The 24765-nt window shown below is 46.2% G+C and overlaps 1 protein-coding gene across 1 annotated transcript in view; it reads right to left on the bottom strand.

Moving 5' to 3' along the window:
* The window catches only part of parp8 (poly (ADP-ribose) polymerase family, member 8), a 531112-nt gene that overhangs the window by 164289 nt on the left and 342058 nt on the right, over positions 1 to 24765 (bottom strand). The window contains 1 exon segment of the mRNA XM_038790867.1: positions 23291 to 23381. Within this exon segment, the coding sequence (XP_038646795.1) occupies positions 23291 to 23381 (91 nt within the window).

Raw genomic sequence — 24765 nt, 5'->3', positions numbered from 1 at the left:
GTAGAATGGGTGACCCCGCCACTGTTAATATACTAGCAGAAGTGTGGGTGTGGGCGACCATTAAATGACCATCAGTTGGCCGCCTCATTGTGCCTGAAACCTACACCACCTCCTGCAAAATGCCAGCGGAGTCGGTAGGTGGCAGACATAGTGCCCACCACCTGCCAGCTGCTCCCAGGGGCTTAAAGGGCAGACTATTTATTCTGATCATCTCTCCACACATGCTACCTGGCCAGTTGAGTATTTTTTGTTTATATTTCAGGTTTCTGGCATCTGCAATAGTGACACTTTTATTACCCTCACACATTTAATGTGGCTCTTTAGGAGAAATGAAAGATGCAAACAACTGGATTATGGGAATGACCGAGGCTGTTTCCATATTAATTAGTACCAATATTCAATGCGCACCAAAAATGTTGTCACTGGACAGAAGTTACAATCGTGGCAGTGTGGCACAGTGGTTAGCACTGCTGCCTCACAACCCCAGGGACCCGGGTTTGATTCCGACCTCAGATGACTGCCGGTGTGGAGTTTGTACGGTCTTTCCATGTCTACGTGAGTTTCCTCTAGGTCTTGTTGTTTCCTCCCACAGTCCAAAGACGTCCAGGTTAGATTGATTGGGCATGCTAAATTGCCCCTTGGTGCCCAAAGGTTAGGTTAGGTGGGGCTACATGGTTATGGGGATAGGGCAGGTGATTGGGCCTAGGTAGGGTGCTCTTCTGGAGGGTTGGTGCAGACTTGATGGGTCGAATTGCCACCTCCTGCACTGTAGGGAGCCTTCTTCTGCATTGTAGGGATTCTGTCATGCTATGAAGGCCATGCATGTGAATGGTCTTCAAGGTGGGTGAGTATTTACAAAATCATGAAGACATGCTTTGTGACACATACTTATTTTTTTTTTAAATTTAGAATACCCAATAATTTTTTTCCAATTGAAGGGCAATTTAGCGTGGCCAATCCACCTACCCTGCACATTTTTGGGTTGTGGGGGTGAAACCCACACAGACACGGGGAGAACGTGCAAACTCCACACAGACAATGACCCAGAGCTGGGATCAAACCTGGGACCTCGGCGCCGTGAGGCAGCAGGGCTAACCCACTGTGCCACCATGCTGCCCTGACATACTTATTTTTAATCTACCTGCTGGAATCCTCAACCAAAAGTTTAAAAAAAGACTTTTTAAAACACAGAGACTAAAGGTAAAAGCAAATTACTGTGGATGCTGGAATCCAAAACAAAAACAGAAAATACTGGAAAATCTCAGCCGGTCTGGCAGCGTCTGCAGAGAGAGAAGGGAGCTAATGTTTTGTGTCTGTGTGACTCTTTGTCAAAGCTCAAAGCTTTGACAAAGAGATTAAAGGTAATTTGAGATAAGCCTAAAATAGCTACCCCAATTTAAATTGCTATACATTCCATATTCCAATTCATTGTCTGCATAATGCACCAAAGACAATGGCCTTCTGGAGAATGTGAAGGACCGAAATCTGTCCAATTAGCTAGGTATTAAGGTAACCACCTGAGTTATTCAACTGTTGGAGATGGACCATTAATGTTAATCTCTTGAAAAATGGGATATTGATAAGAAAGCTTCCCAGATATCAAGTTACCCTTGGAATAGACAAATAACAATTTATTTGGATCCCATTAACAATTGGTGAGGGAAGGTCAGGTGACAAGCTAATCCTTTGTATGTTTTAAGCACATTTTTTCTTCCTGCAGAACTGGGAACAAGTAGTTGAGACACTGAGAGAGACGATCATCTGCTTCCCTTCTCTCCAGCCCATTCGACAAGCTTCGAGCCCTATTTGCTGACTGACCATCCAGGGGGGCCCCTGCTGCAGAGAGAGATTTATTAAAAGTCTTCAACCCAGCACTACCATCTCCAGAAGAACAACCAACACAATCATCTACATTTTTAAATCGGAAACATTGAGTCCACAGAAGGAAAGTCATAAAATCAATAAATGTTCAGCTGGCCAGTTGAGTATTTCCAGCATTTTTTGTTTTTATTTCAGATTTCTAGCATCCGCAATAGTAACACTTTTTTTACCCTCACACATTTAATGTGGCTCTTTCGGAGACGTGAAAGATGCAAACAACTGGATTATGGGAATGACAGAGGCTGTTTCCATATTAATTAGTACCAATATTCAATGTGCACCAAAAAATGTTGTCACTGGACAGAGATTACAATCGTGGCTGTGTGGCACAGTGGTTAGCACTGCTGCCTCACAACCCCAGGGACCCAGGTTTGATTCCGACCTCAGATGACTGCCTGTGTGGAGTTTGTACGGTCTTTCCATGTTTGCATACGTTTCCTCTGGGTCCTGCTGTTTCCTCTCACAGTCCAAAGATGTCCAGGTTAGATTGATTGGGCATGCTAAATTGCCCCTGAAGTGTCAGCTGAATCACCAAACTACAGATTTTGTATTCTTTTTACGGGTTCTAATTTGGTCAACCTATCCTTTGCCATTCGATGTGTTGTGTGCAAATGAAGATTGGAGCATATTGTATTATTTTACTTAGCTCAGTTTAAGTACACAAAGCAAATCTATTTCTTTGCTAAATTAAAGAAAATCTGTCCGATGGGTTCTCTTAGGGTCACCACAGCACCCAAGCAGATATTCACTAAATTGGCAAGTAAATCCTTTTAAAAATTAAAAATAAACTATTACAGTAAAATGAGAGGGGAAAGAGGGGAAACATTTGATCCCACCTCACCTGATCACAACAACAGACAATATTGTTTAGAGTGAGGTGGAAGATAAAAGGATATCAAGAGTAGAATGGAAGACAGGGTAATGTGAATCTAGTGTCAGAAATGAGCAATATGCAAAATAAAAAAGATGATTCCAAAACTTAATGTTATTATTAAACTGTGAGGTGTAAAGATCCTTAACCATGTTTACTCGAAATTTTGACGTTTTTGTTGATGTTTATTACACATTTATTTGGAGGTTTTCTCATATTATTCAGCTGGACAACACAATGAGACAATACAATGACCGCAGGGGTTTGGTTGCCAGCCAGTTTCATTCTCAGGCCACTCCCAGCGCCTCAAATCTACTGTGGTAGCTGAGTACAAACAAAGCTGAGGGAAATGTTGTTGTTAAACATGTGTGGCTGACCTAAGAGTGAAAAATTCACATCTCAAAACTCAAAAAGGAAATAGGGATTTCTCTTTATGGTCATGAATGAAGGCTGGAGGCGATGTTTGGGTTTTATAAGCCAATGGTTGAAAGCAAAGCCAAGTCCTAGCTGTTAAATTTCCACACACTTCCCAGGGTGATAGCGTGTATGTTTTTATAGGTTATAGATAGATATGAAACTAGAATTCATGCTAATTATTTCATTTATTTTTAACCTTTAACATAGATCAACCAAATCTAATCGATCTCCTGTCCTTCTAAATGGTACTGGTTGTGGGTTAGGAAGGTGCTGCAGTATATCTTATAGATCAGTAAGAAGTCTTACAACACCAGGTTAAAGTCCAACCGGTTTGTTTCAAACACTAGCTTTCGGAGCACTGCTCCTTCCTCTTCTGCCCTTTTGCCCATGCATGGGCCACAACAGCAATGATGTCAGAAGCTGAATGGGTTTCGTGGAGCCCTAACTGAGCATCAATGAGCAGGCTATTGCTGTGAAAGTGCTGTTTGATAGCACTGTCGATGACACCTTCTATCACTTTGCTGCTGCTCGAGATTAGGCTGATGAGGCAGTAATTGGCCAGATTGAACTTTCCTTGCTTTTTGTGGACAGATAGATTTGTCCTGCTGTTTGTGGACAGGACAAACCAAGGCAATTTTCCACATTGTTTGTGAATGCCAGTGTTACAGCTATACCGAAACAACTTGGGTGGGGACACAGTTTATTCTGGAAGACAAGTCTTTCGTACTGTGGCTGGGCTTTGTCAGGGCCCATAGTCTTTGTTGTGTCCAATGCCTTCAGCTGGTTCTCGATGTCACGTGGAGTGTCGATTTGGCTGAAGATCGGAATCTGTGATGCTGGGATCTCAGAAGGAGGCCAAGTTGGATCATCCACTTGGCATTTCTCACTGAAGACATTTCCAAATGCTTCAGCCTTCTTTTTTATATTGATGTACTGCACGCCCCCATCGTTCTTGATGGAGATATTTGTGGAACATCCTCCTCAGGCTCATTGCTTAATAGTTCGTCACCATTTACCGCAGGGTGAGGCAGGACTGTAGAGTTTTGATTTAATCCATTCTAGATTCATGTTCTACATTGTTGTTAACATTAAAAATTGAATAATGTGTTGTAAGTAACATCGTGGACATTGGGAGTGGTTGTTCTATGTTTGTGGGAGCAGAAGTGAAGTGTGCCACTTGTCTCCTGATACAAGGTAGCAAATGGGGGGGGGTCAGAAAGAAAAAAAGGGATTTTCTCAATCATTCGTCACTCCGTGGGCGGATTAACAAACTTTGGCAGTCAAACAAGTCTTCTGGGAAGAGAATTTTGTCAGGATATTAATATAGCATTTCAATATGCGCCTTCATGCATAACCCTCCCAACTGTTCAGTGGATACACAAAGGGTGATCAATAGCTGGAATGGATTTCCAGGAACAATTAATGTATTTGAGAAAACTGTCAGCTGCAATGGGAAGACTGATTAGTTGGTATACCATCCTAAATGGGCTTTATCATCTATGCATTCTCGAGACTGCACTAAGAGGGTGCAGGAATTTGGGAGTGCCAGCCTCTAGATGGTTGCACCTGCCCAAGGTACCAAGCAGAGAAACAATCCTCAGTTCATTTAGAAAATGCAGGAGGAACGTTTTCAGTAAAATGGCGCTAAGTAGATGATCTCTGGTGGCGGCCATGGAGTCAATGATCGCACGTGCGATGGTTCTTGCTTGGTGACGGATAATTTGGCCCTCTCTGCCCATTTTATAGAGGTATTGCAGGTGAATAAAGTACTCCCAGTACAAAATAAGACTTTCTTTCTCCTTCAGTGGGTGATGTCAAGGAGTTATCAGTCAAGGAATGCGTTGAATAAGGTGTACTTTTCAGGCCAGGAAGACTTGCGTGGTGCAGCAGGGGAAAAGATGGCAGAAGGACCGATGGCATCGTTGCCCGCACAGTGATCACAGAGCAGTTGGTCCAATTTCTTCGGCCGATTTCGAGAAGCAGAGGCTGGCAGCCTCAGAGAATCTGGCGAGAGTGGCAGAGCCAATTCAGGCTGCCCTGAAGAGGGTGGATCCAAGGTTGGAAATGCAGAATGTGTCCCTCCAGAAGGTGGAGGAGACGGTGGATTGTCTCCTTGGAGGCAGACATGCTGATGATGGCGGAGGGGCAAAAGAAGTTGAATGAGGTCAATGACGTGGAAAATCACTCAAGTAGGCAAAACCTGAGGATTGTGCGGCTGCCAGAAGGTATTGAGGGCACAAATGTCATGGAAAATGTAGGGAGAATGTTTGGAAGTTGGTGAGGATCTCCAGAAGTCAATTGGACCACTTAATCTTTGAGGAGGAATCTCACAGCTGGGGAGATGCTGCGAGCAATCATCGTGAGGCTCCATCAGTATTTGGACAAGGAATGGATCCTGAGATGGGAAAAGGAGACATAGGAATGAACCTGGGAAGGGCATGCAGTCCGCATCAATCCGGAGTTGGGCAAAGAGCTGGCCAAGAGAAGGGCTGGGTTTAACATGGCCAAGGCTAAGGTGTTCTTCATGGACAAGGTGTGGCTCGGGATGATATACTCGACTTGCTTGTGGGTCATGCATGGGGGTAAGGAATTCTACTGGATGAAGCAAGTGGCTTTCTAAGAGATTATGGACTCTGAATCGTTTGAGGACTTGGGTTTTTGGGGTGGGTTCACCTACAAGACCGAGCTGCAGATTTGTATTCGGCGGGGGATGGGGGGGGGGGGGGGGGGGGGAGGGGGGGTGAACTCAGTTTTGTTAACGTGTAACAGTTGAGTTTGCTAATATTTGCTGGCCTGCTTTTGGAGTATTTGTATGGGGCCATTTTCATTTAGGGGATGTGGTGGGAAGTGCGGGGAGAAGAATGGGGGTGGTAAAGGAGCTCAAGACTACAAGGCAATAGGGTTTAAAGAGGTTTGGGTATAAGGTAGTGTGCCTCTTAGCCTCAGTTGGGGGCCTTCTGGCGATCAAAAATACTGGTTCACGGCAGTGAAGTGGTGAGGGGAGCCACGACTGGCTACTTGGGGAAGGGGGCGGGGGGGGGGGCCTCTTTTTATGGTTTTGCTGGTTTCTTTGTTTTTTGGGTAGGGTGGGGCAGCGAGCCTACAGTGGTGGAGTTTTCTTTTTTTGGGTTGGGGAGGGTTTGGGGGGTGATATGATGGTGCTGATATGGAAAGTATTTTTATGGAGCAGTTGGTTGAGGGGGGTGGCAGCGGCTATATTCAGGGGTCCTGGGAGGAGAGCGAGACAGGGCCTGGTGGAGCGCGCTTGGATTTGGATGTGGCTGACCGTTGTTATTTTGTGATGTGAGGGGACTGAATGGGCTGGTTAAGCTCTCGCCCATTTAAAAAGGTTGAAGGCAGACGTGGTTTCGATGCAGAGACCCACCTGAAGATTAATGAACATATGAGGTTGAGGAAATGGTGGGTGGGACATTTGGTGTTGGATATGGAGGCCAGGGAGGCAGAGATGCTGATTAGTAAGATGGTGGCTTTCTCTGAGTAACAGAGTAGGGGACCCAGGTGGTAGGTATGTGATGGTTAATGGAGGGTGAGAGGGATCACCTGTGGTGTTGTTGAGTGCATATATTCCTAATTGGGGTGATGTGGACTTTATGAAGAAGGTCCTGGCGAAGATACTGGACTTGGATATGACCGGTTGACTTTGGGGGGAGGGATTTTAACTGTTCCGGATCCTGGGTTGGATCGGTTATGCCCCAAGTGTTTGAGGGAGTTAGGAATGGCAAAGGCATTGCTGGGGTTTATGGAACAGTAAGAAGTCTTACAACACCAGGTTAAAGTCCAACAGGTTTGTTTCAAACACGAGCTTTCGGAGCACGGCTCCTTCTTCAGGTGAATGGAAAGGCTTGTTCCAGAAATGTTTATATAGACACAGTCAGAGATGCCCCGGAATGCGAGCACCTGCAGGCAATCAAATCATCAAAGATGCAGAGAGAGAGGTAACTCCAGGTTAAAGAGGTGTGAATTGTCCCAAGCCAGTTCAGTCGGTAGGCCTCTGCAAGTCCAGGCTTGTTGGTGGGGGCCGAATGTAATGCGACATGAATCCCAGATCCCGGTTGAGTCCGCATTCATGCGTGCGGAACTTAGCTATAAGTTTTTGCTCAGCAATTTTGCATTGTCGCGTCTCCTGAAGGCCTCCTTCTAGAATGCTGACCCGGAGATCAGAGGCTGAATGTCCTTGACTGCTGAAGTGTTCCCCAACTGGAAGGGAACAGTCCTGCCTGTTGATAGTCGCATGATGCCCGTTTATTCGTTGTCGCAGTGTCTGCATGGTCTCGCCAATGTACCACGCTTCGGGACATCCTTTCCTGCAGCGTATGAGGTAGACTACATTGGTCGAGTCGCACGAGTATGCGCCGCGTACCTGGTGGGTGGTGTTTCCACGTGTAATGGTGGTGTCCATGTCGATGATCTGGCATGTCTTGCAGAGATTACCCTGGCAGGGTTTTGTGGTGTTGTGGTTGCTGTTCTGAAGGCTGGGTAATTTGCTGCAAACAATGGTTTGTTTGAGGTTGCGCGGTTGTTTGAAGGCCAGTAGTGGGGGTGTGGGGATGACCTTGGCAAGATGTCCATCCTCGCTGATGATGTGTTGGAGGCTGCGAAGAAGATGTCGTAGTTTCTCCGCCCCAGGAAAGTACTGGACGACGAAGGGTACTCTGTCAGTGGTGTCCCGTGTTTGTCTTCTGAGGAGGTCGGTGCGGTTTTTTGCTGTGGCGCGGTGGAACTGTCGATCAATGAGTCGAGCGCCATATCCCGTTCGTACGAGGGCATCTTTCAGCATCTGTAGGTGTCTGTTGCGCTCCTCCTTGTCTGAGCAGATCCTGTGTATACGGAGGGCTTGTCCATAGGGGATGGCTTCTTTAATGTGTTTCGGGTGAAAGCTGGAGAAGTGGAGCATCGTGAGATTATCTGTGGGCTTGCGGTAAAGCGAGGTGCTGAGGTGACCGTCCTTGATGGAGACGAGTGTGTCCAAGAATGGAACTGAATTTGGAGAATAGTCCATGGTGAGTTTGATGGTGGGATGGAACTTATTGATGTCATCGTGTAGTCGTTTCAGTGATGTCTCACTGATGTTATCACCACCAGCAGCAATCAAGCTTCTCCCGGTACAACAGTCGAAAACAATACAGGGAAATCCATTGTCAACTTGTCAGACTACACCCTTCAACCAGACGAAATCGAAGTCCTCAGCAGAGGGCTCAATTTCTGCACCACCACCAAAATGGACCCCATCAGTCTCGTGGCAGATACGGAGGAATTCATCAGGCGAATGAGGCTCCGGGAATTCTTCCACAGACCCCAAGAGGCCGACAGCGAACCCAGGGACACGACCAATGAACCGGAACAGCAGACCGCGAGATCTGCAGTGCAGCAACCGAAAAGGAAAGAGTCAAATTGGACCCCTCCGGAAGGCCGCTGCCCTAGACTCGACATGTATGCTCAAGCCGTCAGAAGTCGTGTCAATGCCAGATTCATCACTCGCAATCACAAGGCAGCCTCAAACGTCACCCAAGCACAACGCAACGCCATCCGCACTCTCAAGACCAACCGCAACATCGTCATCAAACCAGCAGACAAAGGAGGGGCCACCGTCATACTGAACAGAACAGACTACTGCAAAGAAGTATACCGACAACTCGACAACCAGGAACACTACAGGCAGTTACCCGCAGATCCAACCAAGGAACACATCCGCCAACTCAGCAGACTGATCAAGACCTTAGATCCAGACCTTCAGAACACCCTACGTGCTCTCATCCCACGTAATCCCCGCATTGGAGATCTCTACTGCCTCCCGAAAATACACAAGGCCAACACACCAGGCCGTCCTATCGTTTCAGGCAATGGGACCCTGTGTGAGAACCTCTCTGGCCACATCGAGGGCATCTTGAAACCCATCGTACAAGGTACACCCAGCTTCTGTCGCGACACGACGGACTTCCTACAGAAACTCAGCACCCATGGACCAGTTGAACCAGGAACATTCCTCGTCACAATGGATGTCTCGGCACTCTACACCAGCATCCCCCATGACGACGGCATTGCTGCAACAGCCTCAGTCCTCAACACCGACAACTGCCAATCTCCAGACGCAATTCTGCAACTCATCCGTTTCATTCTAGACCACAACGTCTTCACCTTCGACAACAAATTCTTCATCCAGACGCACGGAACAGCCATGGGGACCAAATTTGCACCTCAATATGCCAACATCTTCATGCACAAGTTTGAACAGGACTTCCTCACCACACAGGACTTTCAACCGATGCTATACACCAGATACATCAATGACATTTTTTTCCTTTGGACCCACGGCGAGACATCACTGAAACGACTACACGATGACATCAATAAGTTCCATCCCACCATCAAACTCACCATGGACTATTCTCCAAATTCAGTTCCATTCTTGGACACACTCGGCTCCATCAAGGACGGTCACCTCAGCACCTCGCTTTACCGCAAGCCCACAGATAATCTCACGATGCTCCACTTCTCCAGCTTTCACCCGAAACACATTAAAGAAGCCATCCCCTATGGACAAGCCCTCCGTATACACAGGATCTGCTCAGACAAGGAGGAGCGCAACAGACACCTACAGATGCTGAAAGATGCCCTCGTACGAATGGGATATGGCGCTCGACTCATTGATCGACAGTTCCACCGCGCCACAGCAAAAAACCGCACCGACCTCCTCAGAAGACAAACACGGGACACCACTGACAGAGTACCCTTCGTCGTCCAGTACTTTCCTGGGGCGGAGAAACTACGACATCTTCTTCGCAGCCTCCAACACATCATCAGCGAGGATGGACATCTTGCCAAGGTCATCCCCACACCCCCACTACTGGCCTTCAAACAACCGCGCAACCTCAAACAAACCATTGTTTGCAGCAAATTACCCAGCCTTCAGAACAGCAACCACAACACCACAAAACCCTGCCAGGGTAATCTCTGCAAGACATGCCAGATCATCGACATGGACACCACCATTACACGTGGAAACACCACCCACCAGGTATGCGGCGCATACTCGTGCGACTCGACCAATGTAGTCTACCTCATACGCTGCAGGAAAGGATGTCCCGAAGCGTGGTACATTGGCGAGACCATGCAGACACTGCGACAACGAATAAACGGGCATCGTGCGACTATCAACAGGCAGGACTGTTCCCTTCCAGTTGGGGAACACTTCAGCAGTCAAGGACATTCAGCCTCTGATCTCCGGGTCAGCATTCTACAAGGAGGCCTTCAGGAGACGCGACAACGCAAAATTGCTGAGCAAAAACTTATAGCTAAGTTCCGCACGCATGAATGCGGACTCAACCGGGATCTGGGATTCATGTCGCATTACATTCGGCCCCCACCAACAAGCCTGGACTTGCAGAGGCCTACCGACTGAACTGGCTTGGGACAATTCACACCTCTTTAACCTGGAGTTACCTCTCTCTCTGCATCTTTGATGATTTGATTGCCTACAGGTGCTCGCATTCCGGGGCATCTCTGACTGTGTCTATATAAACATTTCTGGAACAAGCCTTTCCATTCACCTGAAGAAGGAGCCGTGCTCCGAAAGCTCGTGTTTGAAACAAACCTGTTGGACTTTAACCTGGTGTTGTAAGACTTCTTACTGTGCTCACCCCAGTCCAACGCCGGCATCTCCACATCGGGGTTTATGGAGAGGATGGGACATATGGATCCGTGGCAGTTTGGTGCCCAGGTGCGCAGGAATTTTCTTTCTTTTCACATGCGCATCGGGTGTACTCATGTATTGGCTTTTATGATATGGACAAGACGTTGCTGGAAAGTGATGGGTTCAGTGTATTCGGTGATTGTTGTGTCTGATCATGCGCTATGTTTTGTGGAATTGTATGTGGAGGAGGGGAGCTCCCAGTGGCCACAGGGGAGGTTGGATGTGGGGTTACTGGTGGATAGGGGTGTATGCGAGAACGTTGGTGGCTATTGTCACTTACGTCAAGTTTAATAAGAGTGAGAAGGCATTGAAAATGGCAATTAGTGAGGATCTCATTTGGATTAAGGCCCATCGGGATAACAAAGGTAGGCTGGAGAGGCAGAGGTTGGTGGAGGCCATTTTGGCTGTGGATCGGCAATTCTTAGCAGCCTCTGGAGAGTGGCTTTTGAAGGAGTGGAAGAAATTCCAGATGGAGTTTTATCTTATGTCAATGGGAAAGACGGTGGGCCAGTTATGCCAAGTTACGGGAGAAATTTATGAGCATGGGAAGAAGGCCAGTAGGCTTTTGATTGAGGCGGAAGGTAGAAGTAAGGAAGATTGGACAGGTTATGACTCTATGGGTTGGTGGTAAATGGGGTAGGGAAGGTGAATGGAGTGTTTGAGAACCTTTAGGGGGCTGTATAGGTCGGAGCCCCCAGAGGGGGACTCGGGCATGAAGCAGTTTTTGGATGGCTTGAATTTAACAGTAGTAAAGGCGTGGAATATGCACGGTTTGGGTGCCCCATTCGGTTGAAGGAGGTGATGACATGCTTTGGATCGATGCAGTCTGGGAATGCCCCAGGCCCGGCTGGATTCCCAGTGGAATTTTACATCAAGTGTTTGACAGAGCTGGGTCCGTTCCTAGTGTAAATGTTTAACAATTCATTTGACAAGGGTGAGCTTCCACCTACATTGATAGAGGCATTGATTTCACTTATTTTAAAGAAAGATAAAGTTCTGGAGGAGTGTATGTGTCATATCGGCCGATATTGCTTTTGAACGTGGGTGCAAAGTTGTTAGCTGAGGTGTTGGCGATGCGCTTGGAGGATTGTGTGCCGGGGGCGATCAGACAGGGTTTGTGAAGGTGTGACAGTTATCGTCGAACATTAGGAGACTGTTGAATGTCGTGATGACAGCCCCAACTGGCAGGGGAACGGAGGTGGTAATATCTATAGAAGTGGAGAAGATTTTTTTTTTTTTTTTAATAAATTTAGATTACCCAATTATTTTTTCCAATTAAGGGGCAATTTAGCGTGGCCAATCCACCTACTCTGCACATTTTTCTTGGGTTGTGGGGGCGAAACCCACGCAGACACGGGGAGAATGTGCAAACTCCACACGGACAGTGACCCAGAGCCGGGATCGAACCTGGGACCTCAGCGCCGTGAGGCGGTTGTGCTAACCACTAGGCCACCGTGCTGCCCTAGAAGTGGAGAAGATGTTTGACGGGGTTGAGTGGAAGTATCTTCCTGAGGTGCTGGTGCAGTTTGGTCTGGGGCAGAGGTTTGTTGGTTGGATCAAGATGTTACTCAGGGCCCCCATGGCGAGTGAACACATGAATGCTGTAAGTTTGGGGTATTTTTGCCTGCATCGGGGAATGAGGCAGGGGTGTCCACCATCCCCTTTGCTTTTTGCATTGGCAATTGAGCCATTGGCAATGGCGCTTCGGGCTTCAGCAGAGTGGAGAGGAATAGAGGGAGAGGGGTGGAACACCGACTGTCCCTGTATGCGGATGACCTTCTGCTATATGTTATGGACCTGATGGCAAGTATTAATAGTATTATGGTGATCCTGATGAAATTTGGGTCATTTTCAGGGTACAAGCTCAGTGTGGGAAAGAGTGAGGCTATTGCAGTCAATGTTCAGATACACGGGAGGGGACTGGAGAAGTTACCGTTGCGCTGGATCAAGTCTAGCTTTTGTTATCTGGAGATATGGGTGGTGAGTAGTTGAGCTCAGCTACACAAATTGAACTTGGCTGATTTGGCAAAAGGGGTGAGGGAGGATTTCAAGAGGTAGGATGTTTTCTGTTATCATCGGCGGGGCGGGGTCCAGACCGTGAAGATGATGGTTCTCCTGAAGTTTTTGTTTATTTTTCAGAATCTCCTGATTTTTGTGCCTATGTCTTTTTTGGGATGTTAAATGGGGATGATCACAAACTTCATACGGGCGGGGATAGTGCCCTGTATTCAAAGGTTTTATTTGGAGAGGGATGGGCGGAGTTGAGGCCTGGCTCTGCCGAACCTGTTGAAGTATTATTGGGCGGTGAACACCAAGAAGCTGCGGAAATGGGCTGTGGAGGAGGGGTCGGTGTGGGGTCAGATGGAGGAGGCTCTGTTTATGGGGACAAGTCTGAGGGCACTGGTGATGCCCCCCTTTCCATTTTTGGCAGCTAAGTACTCCACAAGTCCAGTGGTGGGAGTAACGTTAAGGATTTGGAATCAGGTCAGGCAGCATTTCAGGATTGGGGGCATGTCATTGCGGGCGCCGATCTGTGGCAATCACAGATTTACCTCAGCAGGGTTGCATGCAACGTACAGGGTGTGGTACCGGAAGGGGATTGGGCAAATTCAGGATCTATTTGTGGAAGGTAGGGTTGGGAGAACTGGAGGAGAAGTTTGATTTGCCAAAGGGGAATGGGTTCGGTTGCTAAAGATTAGGGATTTTGTTTGGAAGGAGTTGGCTATATTTCCACGGTTACCAACCTCTTTGTTGCTTGAAACGATTGTGTCGCAGGATGAGATAGGAGAAGGTAGATTCTCTGACATTTACCAGCAGTTGATTAAGGGGGAGGGGTTCTCATTGGGGGACATTAAGAGATAGTGGGAGGAGGAGCTGGGTGGTATTTGAGGGGGGTGGTTTGGAGTGAGGTCCTGTGGCAAATGCAACATCCTCCTGTGCATAATTAAATTTAATACAATTTAAAGTGGTGCATACGGCGCACATGACAAAGTTGCGCATGAGTCGGTTCTTTCTGGAAGTGGAGGATACGGTGTGGGTAGTGTTTAGGGGGGCTGGCGAACCACACTCACATGTTTTGGTCATGCCCGAAGTTGGTGGAGTTCTGAGAGTCCTTCTCGGGAAGCATGTCAGAGATTTTGGAGATGAAGGTGGCTCCGAGCCCATGGGTGGCGTAATTGGGAGTTCCGGCGGATCCAGGAGTGCAGGTGGGGAGAGAAGCTGATGTGTTGGACTTTGTCGCCCTGATAGCCCAGAAGCGGATATTGATGGGGTGGCGGGCTCAGAACCGTAAAGCGACGAGGTAGGTGAGTGACCTGGTGGAATTTGTGTATTTGGAGAAGATAAAGTTCGCCATTCGAAGGTGGGAGGAGGGTTTCGTATCGAGGTGGAGGTAGTTCATCTCCTACTTTAAGGATATGTGAATGTCAGCGGGTGGGAAGCTGGGGTTGAGAGGGTGGATTTGTTTTTTTTTCTCCGTTTGTGTTATAATTATTGCTGTTTTATCGGTTAGCTTTAAACGGGGCGTGTTGGGTGTTTGGAGGAGTGGGGGGTTGCGGTTATATGATAGGCCTCACGGTAGCATGGTGGTTAGCATCAATGCTTCACAGCTCCAGGGTCCCAGGTTCGATTCCCGGCTGGGTCACTGTCTGTGCGGAGTCTGCACGTCCTCCCCGTGTGTGCGTGGGTTTCCTCCGGGTGCTCCGGTTTCCTCCCACAGTCCAAAGATGTGCGGGTTAGGTGGATTGGCCATGCTAAATTGCCCGTAGTGTAAGGTTAATGGGGGGATTGTTGGGTTACGTGGGTTTAAAGTAGGGTGATCATTGTTCGGCACAACATTGAGGGCCGAAGGGCCTGTTCTGTGCTGTACTGTTCTATGTTCTATGTAAGTTGCATAAAGATGGTTGTGTTTTTTCTGTTTTGTATAAAAATTAAAATGTCTTGAAAAAAATATTTTAAAAAAGGTTGTAAGTATATAAATTAGTGTACCAGTTTGGAGAGTGAAAATTAAAATATTAATGGTTATCGATAAGGAACAATACATGTTCATGACAAACGGCAAAAATGTGGGATTTAAGGGGCGGGATTCTCCGCCGGCGGGATTCTCCTTTTTCCGGCGCCCAAGGGTTTCCCAACGGTGCGGGGCTGCCCCACAATGGGAAACCTCATTGATCGGCCGGCGTAATTGAGAACCCCGCCGGCGAGTCGAGGCAAAAATGTGGCGCGGCTGGGCGGAGAATTCAGCCCAAGATTTTTTTAAATGAGTTGGGGGATATTTGGATTAAAACAAAAATAAACCTGGAAAAACTCAGCAGATTCATGCCTGAAAAGAGCAGAGCAAAGTTAACATCTTAGGTCGATGGTCTTTCATTAGAAAACCATAAACTCTACATTTCTCTTTTCACAGATGCTGTCTGACCTGCTGAGTACTTTGAGCAGTTTCACATTTTTTTCTGATTGTCAGTATCTGCAGCATTTGCTTTTAGTTCTGTTTTTTCACACTATGGATAGCTGGACTAGAAGGTAAAGGCTTTCTTCTGTTTTGTGTTACGGTGTTACTATGGGCTGCATATTCCACTTTCCCCTGCTCAGGTTGCAGTTGGCAGGCAAGCGCTATAAAATTGGGCACCATGCCATGGGCGCCATTCCTATTATCTATCTGGTACTCCCTCCTTCCCAGCAATTTTACCTCTGGCTGGGGAGATGTCAGGAGGTCCACCCGCATGTTCGCCAATTGAGGCTCTTATGTGACCAATTAATGGTCACTTAAGAGTCTTCTACAGCTTCTGCTAGGATTTAAGCCAAGGCAGGAGAGGCCAATGCCACATTCCACTGTGTGATCCCATTGCAAGGCAATTGGGTGGAGTGCCTCCTTTACGGGTCGACTGTGGCCTTTGATGGTTCCTCCCCAAGCTCCTGCCGGCCCCAATATTTTGTTTGACATTTCCCTGTCCACACCGCCGCAGAGTTAAGTGAGTTTAGAAACCCAAATAACTTTGCTGACACCAGATCAAATGATCACCCGGCATCTACCGGCCTCGGCGAGGAGACCACAACCAGGTGCCGTTTAACACTAGTCCCCACAAACGGGGACCAGGAGGAATTGCACTTGGTGGGGTTGGGGTTTCCAAGGCTATCAAAGATCTCTGGGTGGTCGGCTTCTGGGCAGGGTGGCATCCTGGCACTGCTGATGCCACCCAAGCACCTTGGCAGTGCCTTCTGGGTGCTAGCCTAGCACTGTCACAGTTCCCAGGTGGCACTGCAACCCTGGCATGTTGCCTGCACTGCAGATCAGGCCCAGGGGTGCCCTGCCCATTTGAGGTGAGGTGCGTGGGGGCGGTGCCCGCGGACCTCCTTATAGATGAGTTGGGGCATTGGGGGCGGGGTCGCGTCAGGGGTGGGGTGCCGTGAGATTGGGGCGCCATTTAAAAATGAACTCCTCAGTGTGTCATGCGAGAGTACCTTTAAGGAATGGGTGTTTAAGAAATGTACCTTTAAGAAATGGGTGTTTATCAGTGATGTCAAAGTGTGGGTGGAATGGGCTGTCTGTCAGCTTTTTACTTTCATTTTAGGCTGTTTGCTGCAGGATGTGTTTTAGTTTTGTTTTCGGTGTTGGAGCTGACGCCAGACAAAGCAGGTGTACTGTTGTTCTCTCTGCCATGAAAAGACTGTCTCTTGATCATTTGGTGAATTCGGAATTATAAATGTTTTCAGTAGTGATGTGCTTCTGTTAAAAGGTGTTTCTTTTGTCTTCTAGATGTTGTTTGGGAAGTGATTAAGGATTACATAGTGTTGCATTCTTAGGGGGTTTTATTTGAATCAATGGTTGCTAAGATGTTCACTGTATGTTTTAAAAAGGTTAACTTGAGTTCATAGAAGAAACATTGTTTTGCTTCAAAAAATACTTTTCCATTTCTGCTGTACCACACCTGTAGAGTGGACTGTGTGCTCCCCTTACCACAATCTATTAAAAGTTGTGTGTCAGGTGAACTCCATGATACACTTTGGGGTTTTCTAAACCATGGCCCATAACAAATGCAGGAAATGGCACTAAGTATGGCCTTGGGAGCATGTTTCCCGCCAGGGCCCAAAATAGCAATAGAGTGCTGTTGGATAGTAGGGTCATTCCTAGTGCTACAAGCTCCAGGAATAACCCTACTAAGTCCACCCAGAATGGACTCTAATTTTTTTGATTCAATCGCACCGATTGTATTATATGTATTTGATGCAGTAAAGGTTGGGATAGTATTTGACTGCTACAGTCATATTTTTAAAATCGTGGTTTGAAAGACAGCTAGGCATTTTGGGGCCGGGGTGCAATTAAAGCATCGTAAAAGTTTGGACTAATGGGCTTTTATTCATATTAAGAGGGTTATTCATGTGGAATAGTAAATTAGAGACATTGTGTTCAGTTTGTAGGATGAAATAGTTAATGGGAGGAGCCAAGGGTTGAAGCAGGCAGGTATTGACGTTTTCAAGGTTAGTTTTTGGCTGGAATGGGAGCTGAGAAGGTTTCTGAAGAAATACAGCCAGAGAGTCTGCATTATTCTGACAGGGGATCAAGTCTCTTTCTTTAAAGCAGACTCAAAATATTTCTCCTTCTCAAAGTGGAGTATCCAAGACAGCTTTTTAAAAATTAATTTTGCAGGATGTAGGCATCGCTGGTTAATCCAGCATTTATTGCCCATCACTAGTTGCCCTTCAGAAGTTGGTGGTGAGTTGCCTTCTTAAAATGCTGCTGTCCCTGAGGTGTAGGCACACCCACTGTGCTGTTAGGGAGGGAGTTCCAGGATTTTGCCCCAGTGTCAGTGAAGGAACCGTGATACATTTCCAAGTCAGGGTGGTGAATGACTTGGAGGGGAACCTCCAGGAGTTGGGTTCCCAGGTATCTGCTGCTCTCATCCTTCTAGATGGTAGTGGTTCTGAGTTTGGTAGGTACTTTCTAAGGAGCCTTGGCATGCTACTGCAGTGCCTCTCTATACAGCAAGTATTCCTGGGTGCTAACTGTAATTAAAAGTGGCTTGGGACTTGAAATGGTTTTGTTGCTTGAGTTCAGGGTTATTGTGTCACTGTATTAATTGGCATTGTTTATGGAGTGAGCTATTTTATTGTATGATGTTAAAGATATTGTAATACTGTGTTTACAATAATGTTTGTTTTAATGTACCTTATCCCTATTTCTTCGTGCAATCACTCCTGGAGCGAGATATCCTTTCCTTACAGTCTTCCAAAATTAAAATAAAATATTGGGGTTTCTGTCCAGTATCCTAGCCACAATTGGGGCCTGGTCTGGGATTGTGATACTGGTGAGACATCCCTCCACTTAACTTCACAAGTGGCTCCATCAAAATCTGCCTTTGGGGACTGGATGGGGTCTCTGCAGTGACTAGTTCTCCTGGATCTGTTGGAGGAAGCAGAAAGCTGTCAAGCTTCCAATGAGGGCAGAAGTCTCACCTTCAGCCAATTAACAACCTAATGGTGGTGGGGTTAAGTATAGATCAGCCATGTCCTAATTAAATGGCAGAACAGTCTCACTGTTGTTCATAGAATCTCTACAATACTCAAGGAGGACACTCAGTCCATCGAGTCTGCACCAACTCTCCGAAAGAGCACCTTACCGAGGTCACCCCTCCATCCCATCCCAGCAACCCCATCTAACACTTGGACAATAAGGGGCAATTTAGCACGGCCAATCTACCTAACCTACATATCTTTGGACTGTGGGAGGAAGTCAGAGCACCCAGAGGACGGGAAGAAAGTGCAAACCCCAAACAGACAGTCACCCAAGGTCAGAATTTAACCTATAAGGCAGCAGTGCTAACCACTGTTGACAGTGCCGCTGTTTAGAAATTCACAAACAGCAATGTTTTCAGAACAATTACAAACTTTTTTTTATAAGTTAAGAACCAATGGGGGATATTTTTCATTGTGTGCTACATATGGCTCCACATACCATACCTGTTCTGCCACCTGCTTTTGGAATTGGCAGTGCCTTTACTCTCCACTCACTTCAAGTGGAATATGACAATTCAGACAGTAAGTGCATTTTACTTGTTCCTAACACCACTTTGCATAGGTTTTGCACATTTAATGAGGGGGCAGAGTCAATTTGCATATGTCATACACCGTATATTAATCTTTGAAATTATATGTAGTACAAGGTCCATCAGTCACGCAGCATGCTAACTTTATTAATACTGACTGACTGAGATCATGATGTTTCAAGGACCTTTTGAATTATAATTTATCCTCAAGCATTCTTTCAATCTAAGGTCTATTTGAATTTGCATCTTTGCTGCGGAGACAGCACACCCATGGCCTGCTCCGAGCCCTTCGTTACTGCTTTGTTTCGCTGACAATGTCAATATAAGAGGAAAGAATTAAAATTTATGTGTCAATAAAACCAAAAAAATGTAATCATGAGGAGAATAAAATCTAATCTCAAATTGCCCAAACAATTAGGTCCAAGATAAAACAGCCAGTACTAATTTTATTACCAGATCGGAATATGACAGCAGTGCCTAATTAGTTTGCATTATATGCAATAACATGCTTTCCAGTTTTCCATCAGCTATACATCAGCACACTGGCCACAAAATGATTTTATTTCGAACGACAAGTGATGGGTTCGCCCGTTGCTCTGACAGATGAGTATTAGGCAGAGAGCCCAATCATTTATCAGCTAGATTGGTGTTGTCCCATATGTGATGTTGAATGGCAAACAGCCCAGAGCACTGTTTTTCAAACTTTTTTTCTTGGGACCCACTTATGCCAACTGGCCAACGTTCAGGACCCATGCCAGCCGACCTTCAGGACCCATTTATTCCAAATGCTTTGTGCATGATGATACAAAGCTTACATTTTTGCCATTTTAATCATCATAACTTTTCCTTGTACTGTGGCCCTATTTGCCTCTCGCCCTTGATCACCGTCTACTTTTTTGCATTTTACTGTTCTTTCTTTTATTACTGTCCTTGTTTTCCTCATCTTTGCCATTTTGCTCCCAACCCCCTGCCATTTCCTTGGGATGGTGGAAATATTGAACTCTCTTTCGCAAACAGCCATTAAAATTAGGGGTTAACAGGAAATTTCCAAACTGAAACTGTTGGATTTTGTTTAGTAAATGTTTTTAGAATTATAAAACAAAGGTGAATAGATGGAGTTAAAATACAGACCAGTCATGATCTCATTAAATGGCAGAGCCGACATGAGGAAGAATAGTTTATTTTTGTTCCTACATTCCAAGCTTCCTAATCCTGGACTGAACAGGTTTTCAAATTCTCACCCAGTCTAAATATGTTGCCTGTTAAAGTTAATTCCTCCACCCCCTCTTCATAAAGAAAAGCTAAATCTAGAGGGAGATAAAACCTCTCTCGCCCTTGATCACCGTCTACTTTTTTGCATTTTACTTTCTTTTATTATTGTCCTTGTTTTCCTCACCCTTGCCATTTTGTTACCAACCCCCTGCCATTCCCTTGGGATGGTGGAAATATTGAACTCTCTTCCGCAAACAATCCTTTTGTCAAAACAATTATTCTCTCACTTATGACAATCCTTGGTCCTGAAGTAGAATTCCCCACACAACTTAGTTCCCATCCAAGCTGTATTTCCCAGATAAATATCAACCAGTTCTCGGGGTGATAGTCTTCAACACTTCAACACTGCACCATGGGATCACTTATGTTAGGATGGGAGGGTGGACTTTTGACTGGAATCAAACCCAAAATCCTGTCACAATTACTTTTCAAATAAAGCTGTTGGTTGCGTGAAGACAGGGCAGTTAATACTCCTACTTGCCCATGAGGAAAGCTAGGGAGGTATTTACAAACCAAAATCCTGAAACTAAAACTTTACCTTAAATTCTCTCTTGAGGCCTGAACAGGAGAACAGCGTGATCCTCTGACAGGAAACAAGAAAGACAAGGAAATCTGGCGCTGAAACATTGCGACCTTTAACTCAGCGACCCTTCTGACACCCACCCATGACCCACCCGCGAGTCGCGACCTGTGCTCTGAAAACTCCTGGCCTTGAGTGCATTACTAGGCAGCTCAGAATTTTATAGGTTAACTGTTTTCAGCAGCGCAGCTCATAACCTGCTCCAAATATTTCACACAACACCGGATAGGATCCCACTTATGAAGGAAGGAACCAGCAAGTACACTACTTTTGAAGTGTCATCACAGTTGTTCTGTGAGAATTTTATTTTGCTTGCTTTAATTAATTATGGCACAGTGAAGTCCATTTGGCTGCCATGTTCACCATTTCCTGCTGAGGTTTTTTAGTCCATCATTGGCCAATAGCTGGTGTCAAGTGCCAGGAAAATGGGTCCAAAACCTTTATGATAATGTGCAAATGATGGCCTGTGCCAGCAACCTCCAATGAGACAGTGGAACAGAATTTCAGCAAAGATCATCCCTTTTCACTCCATGTCTATACATTCTAACAGAGTTCCTCAAATTATACTCAGGAAGAGGAACCATGGGCAATTTTTCTTCCCTCTAACCAAAGATCTGTTGAAGCAAATCGCAGCATCCTCACCACTACATTGGATGGGGCTAGCTAATCAGCTATCTAACTTAATTATCTACACTATTTTTACCACAGTGAGACTGTGTTATTAAAGGTGGCCTGTGACACTGTGATTAGCACTGCTGCCTCGCAGCAGAAGGGCCTTGTGTCTGTGTGGAGTTTCTCCCTGTGTCGATGTAGATTTCCTCCAGGTGCTCTGGTTTCCTCCCAAAGTCCAAAGATGTGCAGGTTAGTTGTGGTTACAGGGATAGGATGGGGGAGTGAGCCTAGGTAGAGCGCTCTTTCAGAGGGTCGGTGCAGACTTGATGGGGTGATTGGCCTCCTTCTGCACTGCAGGGATTCTATGATTCTATGACACAACCCTGGTTGGTCACCCATATTCTACCCTCTATAAATTTGAGATAATCCCAAACTCTACTGCCCGCGTCTTAACTCGGATTAAATTCCATTCACACATCATTCCTTTGCTTGCTGATCTACATTGGCTCTTGGTTAAGAGAGCTTGGGGCGAATTCTCCATTTGAGAGTCTAAGTGCCGATGCCGGGACTGAATTGCAAATGTTCTACGTGAACGAAAGCGGTGCTAGTCCTGGATTGATTCAAGTCCGGTTAACGGGCTAGCACCAGCGCCACTAGAAATCACGCAATTCCAATGCATGCCGACCCTCACCCAGCTAAGATGAAGGGCACTTGTTGCGCTGGAGCACACCAAACCCGTTTTTGGGTCGGCTGGGGCCAGAGGGTACCTAGGGCTGTGGCCTGGGGGCACCCATACTATCTGTGGCTCCTTGTTCCCAGTGGGCAGTCAGCTGCATATGCAGCCACATGGCTACCTTGAAGTCCAAGTCCAGCCACCTCAACCTCATGGCCCACCTCCAGGCCTTGACCCGCATACTCCCCCTGGCCCTGGCTGACGTCCCCAGCGAACGGCCCAACTGTCAGCACGCTATAGCGATGTTGGACATTGTTTGTACCCCTTCCCATACCCTCAGCAGACACGGCATCTGTGTCCCAATTTGAAATACCACAAGTGAACCTCGCCATCGGTAATTCCTCCTGGCATAGGGGGAGCATCGCGGAAGTCCCAATAAATGCTGAGCCGGACCCGTTAATGATATGCCAACGGACTTTACTGTACAATTTACATGCCCATGCCAGCATGCGGCATAAAACACATTCACGTCTCTGTCGAGGGACCGGGTCATGGTATTCCGTTTGGAGCCCGGTGAGAACCTTGATTTTCGGCTAACGCCGAATACTCCGCCCAACTGTGTTTCCTGATTCTGGCTTTGGTCGATGGAGAATCCTGCCCCAATACTAATCCATGTTTTCAAATCCCTCCATGACTTTGCTCCTCCCCATCTCTATAATTGCTGGCTGAATAGATGAAATCGCTGGTGAGGAAGGGAAGGTTCATATAACAAATTTGTTCCCTGTTCCATCTTCCCAGTAACGCAATTACTATGCTGCCTGAGATAGAGCTCAGTCCCAAGATCTGTTAGGCACCAACCTACATCAAATGGAATGGTCATCCTCTGAGGTATTGAGGGAAATGAAAGTGAATCTTTTCAGGGTAATCTTCTGGCTTTAGTCTGCCAGTGAGGAGCATCTCCCACCATGATTGTACATTGGAGGTGATCTTGAAAGACCCACAATTGTAGACAGTGCCTGCCCAAATGTTCAATTTTTGCTCTTGGCATGTGCTGGGAAGGTAAAGTCTGAAAATTATCTCTCCCACACAATAGCTATATTCCCATCCAAATTAATGACTGGGTGGCAAAATTGAGTTTTGGCACCTATGTACATTAAACTTTTTCAGATATTGATAAAATTGCTGTGAGCAAACACTCATAATTAACCTAAAGGCACAGAACAGTACTAACCTGGGCCATTTAAATACTGTGTGAGAGAGCAATGCAGCCGCACTATCACAGGTTCCGTGCGAATTACGTCCCAAGCAATAGCAATCTCCTCCTGTCAAATAGCCAGGCAAGCAGAAACAGAACAATTTATTCAGATATATAAAAGTAATGAGATCTATCAGGAATACATAATGAATGATCATGGTAAACACTCACTTAATTTGCTTTCTAATATATAACAAATATACTTGCGTATCTTGTGTGCTCAACCTGACACCATTTAACTTGTCATGTTATCATCTCAATCATGCTTGACTCCTTTTAAATTGTTACCATCCAACGTCACAATCCATTGCAAGATACTTGAGACTTGAGATAAAACTAGGCTGGGATCTTGTTCGCAAAACTCATCTTGTTGACAATTTTAGTGAAATATTTGGCTTAAGAATGTTGCACCTGCCCCAAGCTGGTGGATGGGATAATGTGTCCTGTTTGTCAAAGCCAGTTGTCAGTCTTTGAAAGTGATGGGCAATAGTGCCATGCGGCATCCCAATTCCTTAAGCAAACATGTTTGAAGCTTAGGTTTGGCAGAATCTAGCAACTGAAAGTCTTTGTTTCGGATGGTTGTTTCCAGCACACTTCCTTCAAATCAGGCTTTCAGATCGAGATTTCTGCTTTCCAGTCTGTAATGGTTTTCACTGCAGATTCATTCAGACCTTTGCAGTTTCAAAAATGCAGCAGCTTTTCTGAAGAAAACATGGGAGAGAGAGAGAACGGGTCCTTTCCTCTGAGTGTCTAGGGACCTAACTCGGCTTTCCTTGAGTCTCTGGAAATCATCCCAATCACCACCTGCTAACAGGCAGAATATGGCCTTCTGCTCAATTCATTGGCTACCAGTCAACCAATCGAACCAAGTCCCACCCCATCTCTCAGGTGCCACAAAGGCTGCTAACTCGATCAGAACAAAATTACTTTGTTCATCATGATTTATCCTGCCATTTGATGTTAATATTTTTGTTCTTTAAGTCCACCTTCACCAAGAAAATCCTTATATATTTGGAGGAACTTATGAAAGATAGACACCAAGATGGCCACATTACAAGTTTAATGACATTGTCATGCACTGAACATACTCCTACTACTACTAATAATAATCTTTATTACTGTCACAAGTAGGCTTACATTAACACTGCAATGAAGTTTCCGTTAAAAGCCCTGATTCGCCACACTACGGCGCCTGTTTGGGTACACAGAGGGAGCATTCAGAATGTCCAAATTACCTAACAAGCACATCTTTCATGGCTTGTGGGAGGAAACCGGAGTATGTGGAGGAAACCCAAGCAGACACGGGAGAACATGCAGACTCCGCACAGACTGTGACCCAAGCTGGGATTTGAACCTGGGACCCTGGGGCTGTGAAGCAACAGTGCTAACCACTGTGCTAGCGTGCCACACATTAAAATATTTAAAATATTTAGAGGTTTCCTGGTGTCTCA

Source organism: Scyliorhinus canicula, chromosome 3 (genome assembly GCF_902713615.1).
Source record: "Scyliorhinus canicula chromosome 3, sScyCan1.1, whole genome shotgun sequence".
NCBI lineage: Eukaryota > Metazoa > Chordata > Chondrichthyes > Carcharhiniformes > Scyliorhinidae > Scyliorhinus > Scyliorhinus canicula.
This window is presented reverse-complemented; position numbering and strand designations above follow the sequence as displayed.